The 15,887-nt window shown below is 38.5% G+C and overlaps 1 protein-coding gene across 1 annotated transcript in view; it reads left to right on the plus strand.

Annotated features, from left to right (window-relative positions):
- Positions 1-15,887, plus strand: part of LOC126412662 (putative helicase MOV-10) — a 431,824-nt gene that overhangs the window by 81,842 nt on the left and 334,095 nt on the right. Inside the window, exon 3 of the mRNA XM_050082364.1 lies at positions 5,586-5,802. Within this exon, the coding sequence (XP_049938321.1) occupies positions 5,586-5,802 (217 nt within the window). The remainder of the gene's footprint in view (positions 1-5,585; positions 5,803-15,887) is intronic.

The raw sequence follows: 15,887 nt of genomic DNA on the forward strand, positions 1-15,887 counted from the left end.
GTCGGAGGAGTGGCTATTGAGGTATTCTTTTACATTATGTGTAAATCTTTCAGGTTTTTCAATTTCCTATCTGATGTCCACAGGCAACCTTTTACACACTCTTGCCCTAGGATGTGAAACACCATCCTGAACCTTAGAGAGAGACGTGTAGCCTGTAGAGAGAGATGTGTAGTCTGTATGGAAATTATTTCTACTTCTGATATTGATATTGTGAATTGCTGAGTTCATTCAATATTCACTTGTGCTATTAACTACAAATACCATTAGGCAGTACATGTATTAGCTTGTAAGTGTAAGAAACACCTAAGTTCCTGGTGAGGCTTCTGCAGTACGTTCAGTTATCAAATTTACGTATATTGTATGCTATTGTAGAAGAAACACTTTTTTCACCTTAGCTGCAATGCCCCAGAGGATTATGACACAGGAGTGAATTTTACGAACATTCTGGTGTCACCTCCGTTTATTATCCATCTGGACACCCAGTAATTTCTCACATGGAATGTATGCCCACTGTCTCAGCAGTCGGTCCTTAGTGCTCAGAGACAACAATAGCCTGTGGGAATTATGTATTTGTAAATGTGTGTGTTTGTGAGTGTGTCTTGTCTATATCTGATGAAGGGCTTAGTCTGATAGCAGATAATATGAAGCAATCTTCATTCAATGTGCCTGTCTACCACTCAATACCTCCTCTCTGCACTGGGCAGCAATCTATCATATTTCATATTGTTGCCTTATAATTAACTATCATGTCTGCAGTTGATTTTAATCACCAAAATACTCAAATTAGTGGTACAAGTTTTATCAGTGTTTGCGATGTCACTGTCGCCAAAATTGAGGCAAATATTTAATGATGAAGCATACGATGTTTCTTGTGTTCAGTAATCATCTTTGGGGACCTTTTATGATACAGTTTCCATTTTGTTTGAAATATTTTGAAGCCTTATTATATACACAGTGCGACTGTGGACTTACTACACTTGTAGCTTATATCTTTGCATCAGTGTGTACCACTCAGCTTCTTATCACCCTGAGAGCAAACTTTAATACAATACGTTTTGTTTTGTTTTTATTTCCCCCTGCTTATGGATAAGCTCCCCCCCCCGCACCCCCAAGAAAACAGTTTCCGATAGATAGTCTGTAGCAGGTAGCAGGTTGTTCCAGCCCAAGTGCCTGCTCATGGGTAGCCAGGTGTCGACGAGTGGTGGGAAGCTGTGGGAAAAAGTTGACATGGGGGCATTCGGGGTACTGGGCTGTAGGCTATGCAGCTGTGCTGCCCTGGCTCACTGCCCACAGGCAGGTGTGCCCAAATGGCTCTTGAATGCTCATAACAAGGAGGGAACACAGTGCAGGGGGGCTACCAGGAAGGTAGCCTACCCAAATTGGTCCACAGGCAAGTCGACAGGTGCTTGTGGGTGTTGGTACCCCATGGCATGACTTTGGAACAGCCCGGTCTGGAGATTCGTGATGTACTAGGCTGTAATTTGAGATGGCTCTGCTCCTATCAAAGTCTCCGAGTAGTTTATGTGGAAAGGTAACTTCCTACAGAATTTCACATATTTGATGTTCAAATGTGTCATATGACAGCAGATGGTCAGACTAAACAACACCCAACTAATTTTTGTTGTAGTCCATTATGCTGTCCGGCTTTGACTTCTGCCTGCCTCTCAGATCAGTAAAGGTGGTCATTTCTGCAGTGTGTCTGATATGTAGCATGTTTACATTCTGGTTATCCTTCCAATAGGTTTATACCTAAAAATTTGTTCACTTCACTGAAGTTCTTGTGATCTAAGCTAGGACTTTTTTAACTCCCACAAGAGGAGTTTCAATTACTTCTAGTTCTGAAACAATTTTTGGATTGATGTACAATATATCTGCAAACGTAGTGTAACCCTTTGCAGATAAATACCTAGCAGTCTTTTCACCATATTCATTCTGCCATACCTCTCACCAGCATAAACAGAGAAATTCCAAATGTAATCTGTGTGATTCAGATAATGTGAATACCTTTAGTTGTATGTATTTGGATTTTTTGAGATTTATTGCTTGAAATACATGCAGCTGCAAATTTTACTCCTGCCTCCATCTATAGCGATAGTCTGAAATAGTGTATATGCACATTGGAAATTAACACAAACAGTTTCTAAGAGAGATCTTTCATTGTACAGAAGATCATAGCTATTTCCCTCCCTTTCCTTGGTTAGTGAATTTTGTTCATATTAAATTTTCTTAGAGCAGACAAAAACCTGTCACAACTTATAACTGTAGGTCAGTCACAGTATGACACAACAAGATTATAAGACCAGTGTTCATGTATATGATGTCTCACACTGTTACACATATCTGTGTACAGGTAGTGAGAAATGGAAAATCTGCTGTGTCACTTCTTTTAACACTTTTAATAAAGATTAGTTTGCTCTTTCATGTTTTTTATCACATAAACTGTAGGAAAGCTCATCCAAACATATACACTATATTGCACTATTATTCTGTATCTGGCACGTGATCAGTAGTCATCCACCTTCCTTGAAGGGCCTGCACCTGACAAGATTTGAATACCTGAGAGCTTAAAGGTGGAAAATAGGATATATGCAACACAGAGATTATTGTTAAAACATTGTTCACAAGTTAATAAGAGTGAGAAGCTAAGCAGTCCCCAAAAGTCAGTTTTTCCTTCTCCTTCTGTACAGTAAGTCCCCCATGAGATGGGGTTCTGGGTGACTTTTCCAAACTCTACCCCTTTTCCTAAACCTCACCATTCCTTTTCTTTCACCCTTCTTCCTTACCCTTCAACCCTTCTGCCAGAAGAAGGAGCCACTATCTCCACAAGCTTGCATGTGTAATAACTTTTATATACAGTGTTTTACAAAAAGGTACGGCCAAACTTTCAGGAAACTTTCCTCACACACAAAGAAAGAAAATATGTTATGTGGAAATGTGTCTGGAAACGCTTACTTTCCATGTTAGAGCTCATTTTATTACTTCTCTTCAAATCACTTTAATCATGGAATGGAAGCACACAGCAACAGAACGTACCAGCGTGACTTCAAACACTTTGTTACAGGAAATGTTCAAAATGTCCTCCGTTAGCGAGGATACATGCATCCACCCTCTGTCGCATGGAATCCCTGATGCGCTGATGCAGCCCTGGAGAATGACGTATTGTATCACAGCCGTCCACAATACGAGCACGAAGAGTCTCTACATTTGGTACTGGGGTTGCGTAGACAAGAGCTTTCAAATGCCCCCCTAAATGAAAGTCAAGAGGGTTGAGGTCATGAGAGCGTGGAGGCCATGGAATTGGTCCGCCTCTACCAATCCATCGGTCACCGAATCTGTTGTTGAGAAGCATACGGACACTTCGACTGAAATGTGCAGGAGCTCCATCGTGCATGAACCACATGTTGTGTCGTACTTGTAAAGACACATGTTCTAGCAGCACAGGTAGAGTATCCCATATGAAATCATCATAACGTACTCCATTGAGCGTAGGTGGAAGAACATGGGGCCCAATCAAGACTCACCAACAATGCCTGCCCAAATGATCACAGAAAATCTGTGTTGATGACGTGATTGCACAATTGCGTGCAGATTCTCATCAGCCCACTCATGTTGATTGTGAAAATTTACAATTCGATCACGTTGGAATGAAACCTCATCCGTAAAGAGAACATTTGCACTGAAATGAGGATTGACACATTGTTGGATGAACCATTCGCACAAGTGTACCCGTGGAGGCCAATCAGCTGCTGATAGTGCCCACGCACGCTGTACATGGTATGGAAACAACTGGTTCTCCCATAGCACTCTCCATACAGTGACGTGGTCAATGTTACCTTGTACAGCAGCAACTTCTCTGACGCTGACATTAGGGTTATCGTCAACTGCACGAAGAATTGCCTCATCCATTGCAGGTGTCCTCGTCGTTCTAGGTCTTCCCCAGTCGCGAGTCATAGGCTGGAATGTTCCGTGCTCCCTAAGACGCTGATCAATTGCTTCGATGTCTTCCTATCGGGACATCTTCGTTCTGGAAATCTGTCTCGATACAAACGTACCACGCCATGGCTATTGCCCCATGCTAATCCATACATCAAATGGGCATCTGCCAACTCCCCATTTGTAAACATTGCACTGACTGCAAAACCACGTTCATGATGAACACTAACCTGTTGATGCTACGTACTGATGTGCTTGATGTTAGTACTGTAGAGCAATGAGTCGCATGTCAACACAAGCACCGAAGTCAACATTACCTTCCTTCAATTGGGCCAACTGGTGGTGAATCGAGGAAGTACAGTGCATACTGACGAAACTAAAATGAGCTCTAACGTGGAAATTAAGCGTTTCCGGACACATGTCCACATAACATCTTTTCTTTATTTGTGTGTGAGGAATGTTTCCTGAAAGTTTGGCCGTACCTTTTTGTAACACCCTGTATGTGTTCTCCTGCTGCAGCTTGGTTGGTACATTTTTTATCTATCCAGTTACACAATATTTTCAAAAATAGATTATTTTTGTTGATATAAATATAGTTTTGCTAGCTAGTAGGAACCTATTGCTCCCTGTACATCTTGGAAAGCCTCTTGGTGTACCAGATTTCATTTAATAGTTCTGTGTATTACTTGTTTTCAATATCAAGCCTCAGAGAGGAAATATCTACTTCACAAATAAAGCTGATCATGAAATTTTCTGGCAGATTAATATAATGAATGAATCAGAACTCTAACTCAGGACCTTTTGAGTCCTGGTCTTGTACACAGTTTTAATCTGTCCGTAAGTTTCATATCGGTACACACTCCCCTGCAGAGCAAAAATTTATTCTCGAAAGCTGATCATATCCAGTTGTATCTTTCTACTCACTAAAATAACAGTCTCTATAACTGGCAGTCAGTCAAAGGGTAGAGCCAAACCAAGTCCCAACTTCATAATTGCAGTGTAGAGATTGTGCTGTATTTAAATGTGATTCTGTGTAATTTTATTTAAAGTAATAGAGAAATGTGAAGAGATGATATATTATGGTGTTGAATGCAATAAGAAACTACTTTTGAAGCATCCTGAACTGATTTCTCACTTCATAACCTTTTACTGATCATGTGACCATTGTGTAGCCATTCTGTCTGAGAACTGTTTACCAATGTGCTATCTTCTGCAGAGCATATTCAATGTCTGTCACCTAAAGTTGGAGGCTTTACTAATTTTTAGCCCTGATTTGGGGACAAGTAGGTTTCCTAGCATAACACTGAAGTTATACACTATTTATTAAATGACTAATGCACTGCATAAGCATCTTCAGAGAGTGACCTGGTTGTGTATGGCAATGGATTGTTTGCAGCATCATTGAAAACAGGTTTTCTATTAATCATAATCTCACACCAATATATCTTACAGTTATATCATCTGCCAGAAATATTTTGGGGGGGAGATGTTATATTGCTTACACAACATTACACTTTGTCTTCAGTTCCTTGCTTTGTTCTGTACACTAGATTTATTATAGTTTTGATAAAGCGTTTGGTGGGAAATAAACTGTGAACTTAAAGATGAGAATGTAAATTTTATTGTGTAGCTTTTCCTTCTCTGTTGCTTAGAAATACTGAAGAAGCATCCTGATGAAACTCTTGCAAAGCCTAGACAACAGATACTAGTGAATCGGCAGTCTGCTTTTCAGACCAAGGAAGAAAAGGCACCAGACATAGAAGGATTGCATTGTTTGTTGTGCAAAGAACTTCTCTCCTCAGAATATGAGTTGCATCAGCATATACTGGAAGTTGATCATAAGTTGAGGTCTCTGTATCGCAACAACAGGTAAATTCAAGCACTTTATCTCACTGTCTTTATTCTTAGCTCTTACAAGCAATTCCTCTCTTGAAAAATTCTCATTTCATGGTTGACTAATAGAGATTTTTATTTATTATTAATTGAAACTGAATGTGATGAATACATGTACAATACATAAAAAGACCCATAATCAAAATGTCAATGGTCCCATGTTTGAACCTAGCTACTGCTTAAATTCTAAATAAAGATCATCAGCAATGGTGGCTGAAGGCTGATCCACAGCCTTATCAAAGAGGGCAGAGGAGCAGGCAGAGGTTCATGGTGCTCTCTTGTCCTTGGGGTGGGAAACTGCCCTAAAATGTGGAAAAATCAGTGATGATCAATGACATAAGGATGCAAAGGAAGACAAATAAAGTGTATCCAAAGGACATGTTGCCTGTAATTGAAAAAGTGTCATGATGATCTCTCCATTGGCAAATAATCTAAAGTTAGTCCCCCATTGGATCTCTGGAAGAGGACTGCCGAGGGACAGGTGGCCATGAGAAAGGAAAGGATAACGTTCTACATGTTAAAGTATGGAATGTCAGAAGTTTGAACATGATAGGGAAGCTAGAAAATCTGAAAAGACAATTGCAAAGGCTCAGTCTAGATATAGTGTGGGTCAGTGAAGTGAAATGGAAAGAAGATAAGGATTTCTGGTCAGTTGAATATAGAGTTATATCAACAGCAGCAGAAAATGGTATAATGGGAGTAGGATTCATTATGAATAGGAAGATAGGACAGAGAGTGAATTACTATATACAGTTCGGTGATAGGACTGTTCTCATCAGATTTGGCAACAAACCAACACCGACGTCACAAGCCAAAGATGAAGAGGTAGAGAGTATATTGAACGGGTAATGCAGTATGTAAAGAGAGAGATCCATCCAATTTCACTTTTGCCAGCATTCTCAAAAAATTTAGAAAAGGGAATATACTGTTGGCTTCTTAACCATCTGATAGGAAATAATATATTCTCAAAGCCAAAGTTCAGATTTCTAAAGTGTTGAGATATTGAGAAGGTTATCTGCACACACAGTGAAAATATACTTCATTCATTAACTATTAAATTACAGGCTACTGGCATATTTTGTAATCTGTTAAAGACATTTGACTGTGTAAATCACAATATATTTTGATGCAACAGGAAAGGCTGCAAATGGTTCAGATCCCATAACTCTGACAGGAAACAAGGGGTGTCATTAGGAAAGAGAGATGTATTAAGCCATCAGGCATCATCCAGCTGGGAACTAATTGTACGTGGTGTCCTACAAGGTTCCATCTTAGGGCCCTTACTTTTCCTTGTTTACATCAATGACCTTTCATGGGTAAAATTACTAGAAGCTAAGTTTGTTTTATTTGCATCTGATATAAACATGGCAATAAATAGGAAATCAAGTGTAGTGTTAGAATGATCAGTTAATGAAATTATCATGGACATTAGTAAATGGTTCCTAACCAATTCATTGTCAAAATATGTTGGAAATACACACTACATGCAGTTCAGAACTTATAAAAGATTACAGCTTGATAGTAAATTTAACAGGGAGGAGCACAGAACAGAACTGCTGTAGCACATAAACCAATCTCTACTTTCAATGTGAATATTGTCAGACATTGGCAATGTAAAAATGAATATGCTGGCATACTAAGCTTAAATTTCATATGAGATTATTTTTTGCGATAACCCATCAAGTGAAGCTGAAGTTTTCTGTGTTCAAAAACATGTAACGATAATTATTTGTGGCGTGAACTCAGGAACATCTTGCAGAACCAGTGATATAAACTGCTGCAAGATGGCGCCAAGTATAAATTGTGGTTGTGTTAATTACCAGAATAAACTCAACATAAACGTTAAAAAGTGCTTAACATGTAAAAAATTTGATGTATATTGTGATGATATGTGTATCGCGTGTTTTGTTATTAAAAAAGTTTCGGAAGGAAGACATAGGGTGGTCCAAAATTGCGAAACTGAAATCGCACATGGAGCTAGTACCTCGTCTGACGAATCGCGAGAGCAAATACAAAGACTTTGCTACTGCAAATCGCTTGCCGTGAAGAGCATAACGTGCATAAACTGTAAAACTGTATACCATTTCGCATGTGTAAAGGCAGAGCCAAGACGAAAACTATGGTGTTGCAGAAGGTGTAATGAATATGGCCTAGACAAAGCACTACAGAAGAGCGACTGCAAAGTCGAAATTATTGCTATGCTGTTAAAAGAGGTACACGCCATGAAATGCAAATATACCAATAACAATCAATGTGAGTATAAAACAAACAGTGATCTTGTAATTGATAATGATATTAGAACCAGCACTAACAAATGTGATACCAAGTGTAAAAAATGCGGGAAAACCGCTAAAAGTGGTATAGCATGTGCAAAATGTGAAACAAAATTCCACTTTCGATGCGCAAAGGTGGACAGCTCATTGAAAGGAAATGAGAAGTTTACAAAAACGTGGAAGTGTAATACATGTAGGCCTACCAATATACTAAGCAGGGTCACAAATATCCCACTAACAAACAGATTTGAAGTGCTTGATGTAGACAGTAACGATGATGCTCCTGAAGCTCATACAGAACATTCTCAATCATCGAATACTGCAGTAACTCTTCCTGGAAGCACTACCGCTTCTGAACTTCAACAAGGAGATCTTCAAGTTCGGTGTGATGCTGCTGTTCCTGTCCTGAGAACCATCTGTCAGCATAAATCGCATTATGGTATTCCAAGGAAGCTTGTGATTCTTGCCGATAGTCACAGTCGAGAGATTGCTTCTCGTATAAATGAAACTGCTGTAACTGTGAAGGCAACAGGATTTGTCAAGCCTGGAGTATCTCTCTTTCAAATATGTACGTATATACATTCAGAAGAAATCGGTAAGTTGTCATCCAAGGATTTCATTGTACCACTCGGCGGCTCTAATGATGTGTACCGCAATGAAACATCAGTAGCCTGCCAAGAACTAAAGAAGTGCTTGTGTTACCTAGGACACACAAATGTAACATATGTAAACAGTCCACAGAGGTACGACTTACATCAGTCGTCTTGTGTGAACAGAGAGATCAAACTTGCAAATGAACAGCTCTCAAACGTATGTAAACAGTTTAAAAATGTAAATGTTCTAGATGTAAGTGGTGTTGGTCGAAGATTCCATACCTGACATGGGCTTCATTTGAACAGTCTTGGGAAAAGGTTACTAGCACAAAAACTAATTGAAAGAAGCACGGGAAACAGTTTTACTACAAATTCAACAGTAATGACAAAATTTGTTTCATCGCCAACCACAGAAAAGAAAAATAGTGATTTTTTTCCACAGCAACACATTCCAGTAATAGTCAACACTCAAATAAGATCTTTTTTAGGCTAAAGAACAGAAGAGAGCACAGTGTAAATGTTGTACCTTTTGATAATTTAACTTTTGTGAAAACTAACATTAAGGAACCAGTTAGAAATAGAATTGATGAGCTGTATTGTTTAAAAATATTTAATCAGAATATAAGAAGTCTTTTGAATAAAAAAGAAGAGCTGCTGCTTTCACTGCAAGAAACAGCTGACATAGACGGAATTATTCCTGTGTTCTGCTTAACTGAACATCACTTGGAAGCCACAGAAATTAATCAGCTACATTTAAATAGTTGTAAAATTGATTCTTCCTACTGTCGGAGCAACTTAAGACAAGGTGGAGTGGCAATTTACACACACAATACTATTAGGTCACAAGTTACAGATGTATCTAAATACTGTATTGAACAGCATTTTGAATGTTGTGCAGTCAAATTAGAGGTTGAAACACAGTTCCTGATCATAGTAACAGTTTACAGGTCACCTGTGGGAGACGTTCAAAAATTTCTCTCTCGGCTAGAAACAGTTCTTACTAAACTTTATAGGAACAATAGTAATGTCATCGTATGTGGTGACTTTAACATAAACTTACTCACAAAAAATAACAACCAGAAACTATTAGAATCACTACTGTTAACCTTTAATCTGCTCCCCATGATCTCATTCCCAACAAGAGTATATGGGCACAGCAAGACCCTGATTGATAATCTGTTCCTAGATCCCACAAATTACAATGAAGTGATGACATGGGCAGTAACAAATGGTCTGTCTGATCACGACGGTCAAATGACAACCCTAAAACTTGCCAACAGAAAAACAACACATGGCCATTGTAACCAAGTTAAACATGTTGGATCAATAAATGCTGAATCTACTTGCTTGTTCAGAAACAGTTCATGCCATGAACTATGGGTGGAAGTGTACCAGGCTGACACAGTGAATGAGAAGTTCAACTCATTCCTGAACGTATTCCTTAAACATTTTGAAGCTTTTTCCCCCAAAGACAGATTAAAATCAAACCAACCTGTAGTAAAAGGAAAGAGTGGCTAACTACTGGCATAAAAATATCATGTAACAAAGAGAGAGATCTGTGTGTACAACAGGGGACTAGTGCAGACCCAGCAGTAAAGTTACATTACAAGAAATACTGTAAAATTCTAACAAGTGTAATCAAGAAGGCCAAACAGTTGCACTATACACAAAAAATTAGCAATTCAAACAATAAAATAAAAACCATATGGCACGTCATAAAAAGTGAGACAAATAGGAACATAAAACCTGACAATAATAAACACAAAATTGCAGCCTCAGATTTCAGCCATTTTTATCTCTCTGTAGCTGAAAAAACAGTGAACCATAATAAACAGGCTCACACAGAAGCTATTGAACTACTTAACCACATGCAAATAACATCTAAAGTAGCACTTCGTTTCAGAAGTACAACCCCTAAAGAAATTGAAAAAACCATAAAATTACTCAAAAACTCAGATTCCTGTGGATACGATGGCATCTCAAGTAGGATTTTAAAATCATGTGTAGACTTAATCAGTTATATATTGTACTATTTGTGTAACCAATCTATGGAAACTGGAGTGTTCCCAGATAGATTAAAACATCCAGTAGTGATGTCAGTCCACAAAAGTGGAGCAAGCGATGAAATATGCAACTATCCGCCCATCTCCCTGCTGCCAGTATTCTCGAAGGTATTTGAGAGAATAGTGTATGATTGGATTTATAGTCACACTACACAAAATGGCTTACTGGCTCCTACACAGTTCAGCTTTCGTAAGGGCTCCTCCACAGACAGAGCTATATTTAACCTAACAGATGAAATTTTAGGTGAACTAAATTACAAAAGGTATCCAATGGGGACATTTTGTGACCTTGCCAAGGCATTCGATTGTGTAGATCACAACACACTCTTAAAAAAGCTTCCACATTATGGCAGTAAAGACAAATCTTTGACTTGGTTAGAATCATACTTACAGAACAGGAAGCAAAGGGTTGTCTTAAGGGGGACAGGAACAGCATTAACATCAGACTGGGGAAATATAAAGTATGGAGTCCCACAGGGCTCAATTCTTCGGCCTTTAATTTTCCTGATCTACATTAATGATCTACCTATCACAATTAACAACAGAGCAAAAATAGTAATGTTTGCCGACAATACAAGTATCCTCGTAAAAGGACCCAACTCCACAATGCAGGATACAGCCACGACAGTCTATACTCAAGTACACAAATGGTTCACTGTGGATAACCTAACCTTAAATATTTCAAAAACCAATATGATACAGTTTCTGACAAAAAAAAAAAAATACAAAGCTCCTGAAATACATGTTAATAATAACAAAATTAATGAAACCACACTTACAAAATCCCTAGGTACCCAGATAGACAGTCACCTAAGATGGAAAGAACAAATTGATCAGCTGGTCAAGAAACTTAGCTCATCGTGCTTTGCACTAAGAGCTCTCCATCAGTTCGTAGACAGAGAAATAATGTTGTTGTCATATTTTGCATATTTCCATTCTGTTCTCTCCTGTGGCATAATCTTCTGGGGAAATGCTGCAGGTGTTGAAAAAGTCTTCAGAATACAAAAACGAGCAGTGAGGCTAATATGTGGGGTCCCTAATGGGGCATCTTACAGAGGTCTCTTCAAATCTCTCAAGATACTTACCATCACAGGTCACTATATATACTCACTGATGTTATTTGTAGCCAACAACAGGGAACTGTTTGAGAAAAATTGTGACATCCACAACCATGACAGAAGACAGGTGAAAAATTTTCATCAAGGCTCTGCAACTCTCACTAAAGTACATAGGGGAGTTACTGAGTCAGGTATAAAGGTCTTCAATAAGCTCCCCATCAATATAAAAAAGGAAGTAAATAATGTACAGTTTTTCAGAATGAAACTAAAATTATTCCTCATCAAACAAACTTTCTATAAAATGAATGAATACTTAGAGTTATGATGTACAAGAGTGGGGGAAACTGTCTAAGAAAAGCACTCCCTTAAAGATAAATTGTGATGATGTTACTTGTAGTTTAACTGAAATTGTGGAGATAAAATGTAAATTTAACTGTTTCATTACGAGAAAATGTGAACTCCCATGTATCCCACTCTCTTGAGCATTCACTTAAACCTCTTCTTAAGGAATGCAGTTGTTGTTGTTGTGGTCTTCAGTCCTGAGACTGATTTGATGCAGATCTCCATGCTACTCTATCCTGTGCAAGCTTCTTCATCTCCCAATACGTACTGCAGCCTACATCCTTCTGAATCTGTTTAGTGTATTCATCTGTTGGTCTCCCTCTACGATTTTTACCCTCCACACTGCCCTCCAATACTAAGTTGGTGATCCCTTGATGCCTCAAAATATACCCTACCAACCAATCCCTTCTTCTCGTCAAGTTGTGCCACAAACTCCTCTTCTCCCCAATCCTATTCAATACCTGCTCTTTAGTTATATGATCTACCCATTTAATCTTCAGCATTCTTCTGTAGCACCACATTTCAAAAGCTTCTATTCTCTTCTTGTCCAAACTATTTATCGTCCATGTTTCACTTCCATACATGGCAACACTCCATACAAATACTTTCAGAAACGACTTCCTGACACTTAAATCTATACTCGATGTTAACAAATTTCTCTTCTTCAGAAATGCTTTCCTTGCCATTGCCAGTCTACATTTTATATCATCTCTACTTCGACCATCATCAGTTATTTTGCTCCCCAAATAGCAAAACTCATTTACTACTTTAAGCATCTCATTTCCTAATCTAATTCCCGCAGCATCACCCGACTTAATTCGACTACATTCCATTATCCTAGTTATGCTTTTGTTGATGTTCATCTTATATCCTCCCTTCAAGACACTATCCATTCCGTTAAACTGCTCTTCCAAGTCCTTTACTGTCTCTGACAGAATTATAATGTCATCGGCGAACCTTAAAGTTTTTATTTCTTCTCCATGGATTTTAATACCTACTCCGAATTTTTCTTTTGTTTCCTTTACTGCTTGTTCAATATACAGATTGAATAACATCAGGGAGAGGCTACAACCCTGTCTCACTCCCTTCCCAACCACTGCTTCCCTTTCATGTCCCTCGACTCTTATAACTGCCATCTGGCTTCTGTACAAATTGTAAATAGCCTTTCGCTCCCTGTGTAGTTTACCCCTGCCACCTTCAGAATTTGAAAGAGAGTATTCCAGTCAACATTATCAAAAGCTTTCTCCAAGTCTACAAATGCTAGAAACGTAGATTTGCCTTTTCTTAATCTAGCTTCTAAGATAAGTCGTAGGGTCAGTGTTGTCTCACGTGTTCCCATATTTCTACTGAATCCAAGCTGATCTTTCCTGAGATCGGCTTGTACCAGTTTTTCCATTCGTCTGTAAAGAATTCATGTTAGGGTTTTGCAGCTGTGACTTATTAAACTGATAGTTCGCTAATTTTCACATCTATCAACGCCTGCTTTCTTTGGGCTTGGAATTATTATATTCTTCGTGAAGTCTGAGGGTATTTCGCCTGTCTCATACATTTTGCTCACCAGATGGTAGAGTTTTGTCAGGACTGGCTCTCCCAAGGCTGTCAGTAGTTCTAATGGAATGTTGTCTACTCCTGGGGCCTTGTTTCAGTGCTCTATCAAATTCTTCACACAGTATCATATCTCCCATTTCATCTTCATCTACATCCTCTTCCCTTTCTATAACATTGCCCTCAAGTACATCGCCCTTGTGTTGTCCCTCTATATACTCCTTCCACCTTTCTGCTTTCCCTTCTTTGCTTAGAACTGGGTTTCCAACTGAGCTCTTGATATTCATACAAGTGGTTCTCTTTTCTCCAAAGGTCTCTTTAATTTTCCTGTAGGCAGTATCTATCTTACCCCTAGTGAGATAAGCCTCTACATCCTTACGTTTGTTCTCTAGCCATTCCTGCTTTGCCATTTTGCACTTCCTGTCGATCTCATTTTTGAGACGTTTGTATTCCTTTTTGCCTGCTTCATGTACTGCATTTTTATATTTTAACGACGTCCTCCTGAGAAGTCCCCGCCCGGAGATCCGAATGGGGGACTGTTTTACCTCCGGAATATTTTACCCAAGAGGACGCCATACAGTAAAGCTGCATGCCCTCAGGAAAAATTACGGCTGTAGTTTCCCCTTGGTTTCAGCCGTTCGCAGTACCAGCACAGCAAGGCCATTTTGGTTAGTGTTACAAGGCCAGATCAGTCAATCATCCAGACTGTTGCCCCTGCAACTACTGAAAAGGCTGCTGCCCCTCTTCAGGAACCATACGTTTGTCTGGCCTCTCAACAGATACCCCTCCGTTGTGGTTGCACCTACGGTACGGCTACCTGTATCGCTGAGGCACACAAGCCTCCCCACCAATGGTAAAGTCTATGGTTCTTGGGGATGGGGGGGTTGCAGTTAAAACTTGTATTCATTCAAACCATGACCATGAAGAAAATTTACTTCCTTATATATGTCAGTAGCATAAAAATATGCACTGTCACTTATTCTACTATTTTAAACAGTTACTTGCAAGTAATTGTCCTTGTAAAATAAACCAATGTCTGTGCAATGTGATGTATAAATGTTAATGTAATACTGTAATTTCATCAATTGACTTGTCCTATATTACTTGTACACTGGCTGTATAATATGTAATCAACAGGACCAAATAAATAAATAATAAAATAAATTCCCAATATATTTATTCCTTAATGAAATTTGTCTTTAAAAATATATCCCTCTTTCAAACCAACAGCTGAGATCATGGAATCAATACTCAAAATAGAATAATCTTCACAATGGTTTAAATACATTTACATTGGTCCAAAAACCTCAGGTGTTCAGGAACACACATTTTCAGTAACGTGACAGCAGACATAAAATGTTTAAGGACCAATAAAGTTCAGTTTATAATGAGTATAAAAGATTTATTGGCGGTCACTCCTTCTACACAATTGATGAATTTCTTAGTAGAACCCTCTGATGTGTGAATGTGTGTTACTAATGATATCAAATATGTATTAGTACAACCTGACTTCTGTACAGAATTAATGCAGTAATGCAATCATTGTAAATAAGAGTTGTAAAATGATTTTTCTATTTAGCATTTCTTATCATTTAAATGAAAATATCTTTAAAAATATTTTTACACACTCCATATCCATGACAATCATTTTCACTTGGGTTCTGTAAATGGTACATTGGCACATTTTTTCATTGTAAATATTTATTGTTTATGCTTGTTTTTCTGACTTGTTCTACATCCTATAGGATCTCCTCACTGTGGATCAATTAGAATGAAAAGTGCATCTAATTTACCATAAATCTAATAAGCACTGGGGATTGGAATGTGATTGTAGAGGAAGGAATAGAAGGAAGAGTTACAGGAGAACATGGGACTGGTAGTAGGAATGAGAAAGGAAAGACACTAACTGAGTTCTGCAATAATTTTCAGTTAGTAATAGCTAATGCGCTGTTCAAATTCATAGGCAGGGGAGGAGGTATATTTGGAAAAGGCCTGGAGACATTGGGAGATTCCATCTGGATTATATCATGGTCATACAGATACTGAATTGTAAGATGTACCCAGGAGCCAATATAGACTCAATCAGAATTAAGTAATGATGAAGAATAAACTGAAGTTTAAGAGACGACGAAAATTGTATGTTAAAGTACTGAGGAAAGATGATGCACATTTGAAGGTCACTAAAGA

Source organism: Schistocerca serialis, chromosome 7 (genome assembly GCF_023864345.2).
Source record: "Schistocerca serialis cubense isolate TAMUIC-IGC-003099 chromosome 7, iqSchSeri2.2, whole genome shotgun sequence".
Taxonomy (NCBI): domain Eukaryota; kingdom Metazoa; phylum Arthropoda; class Insecta; order Orthoptera; family Acrididae; genus Schistocerca; species Schistocerca serialis.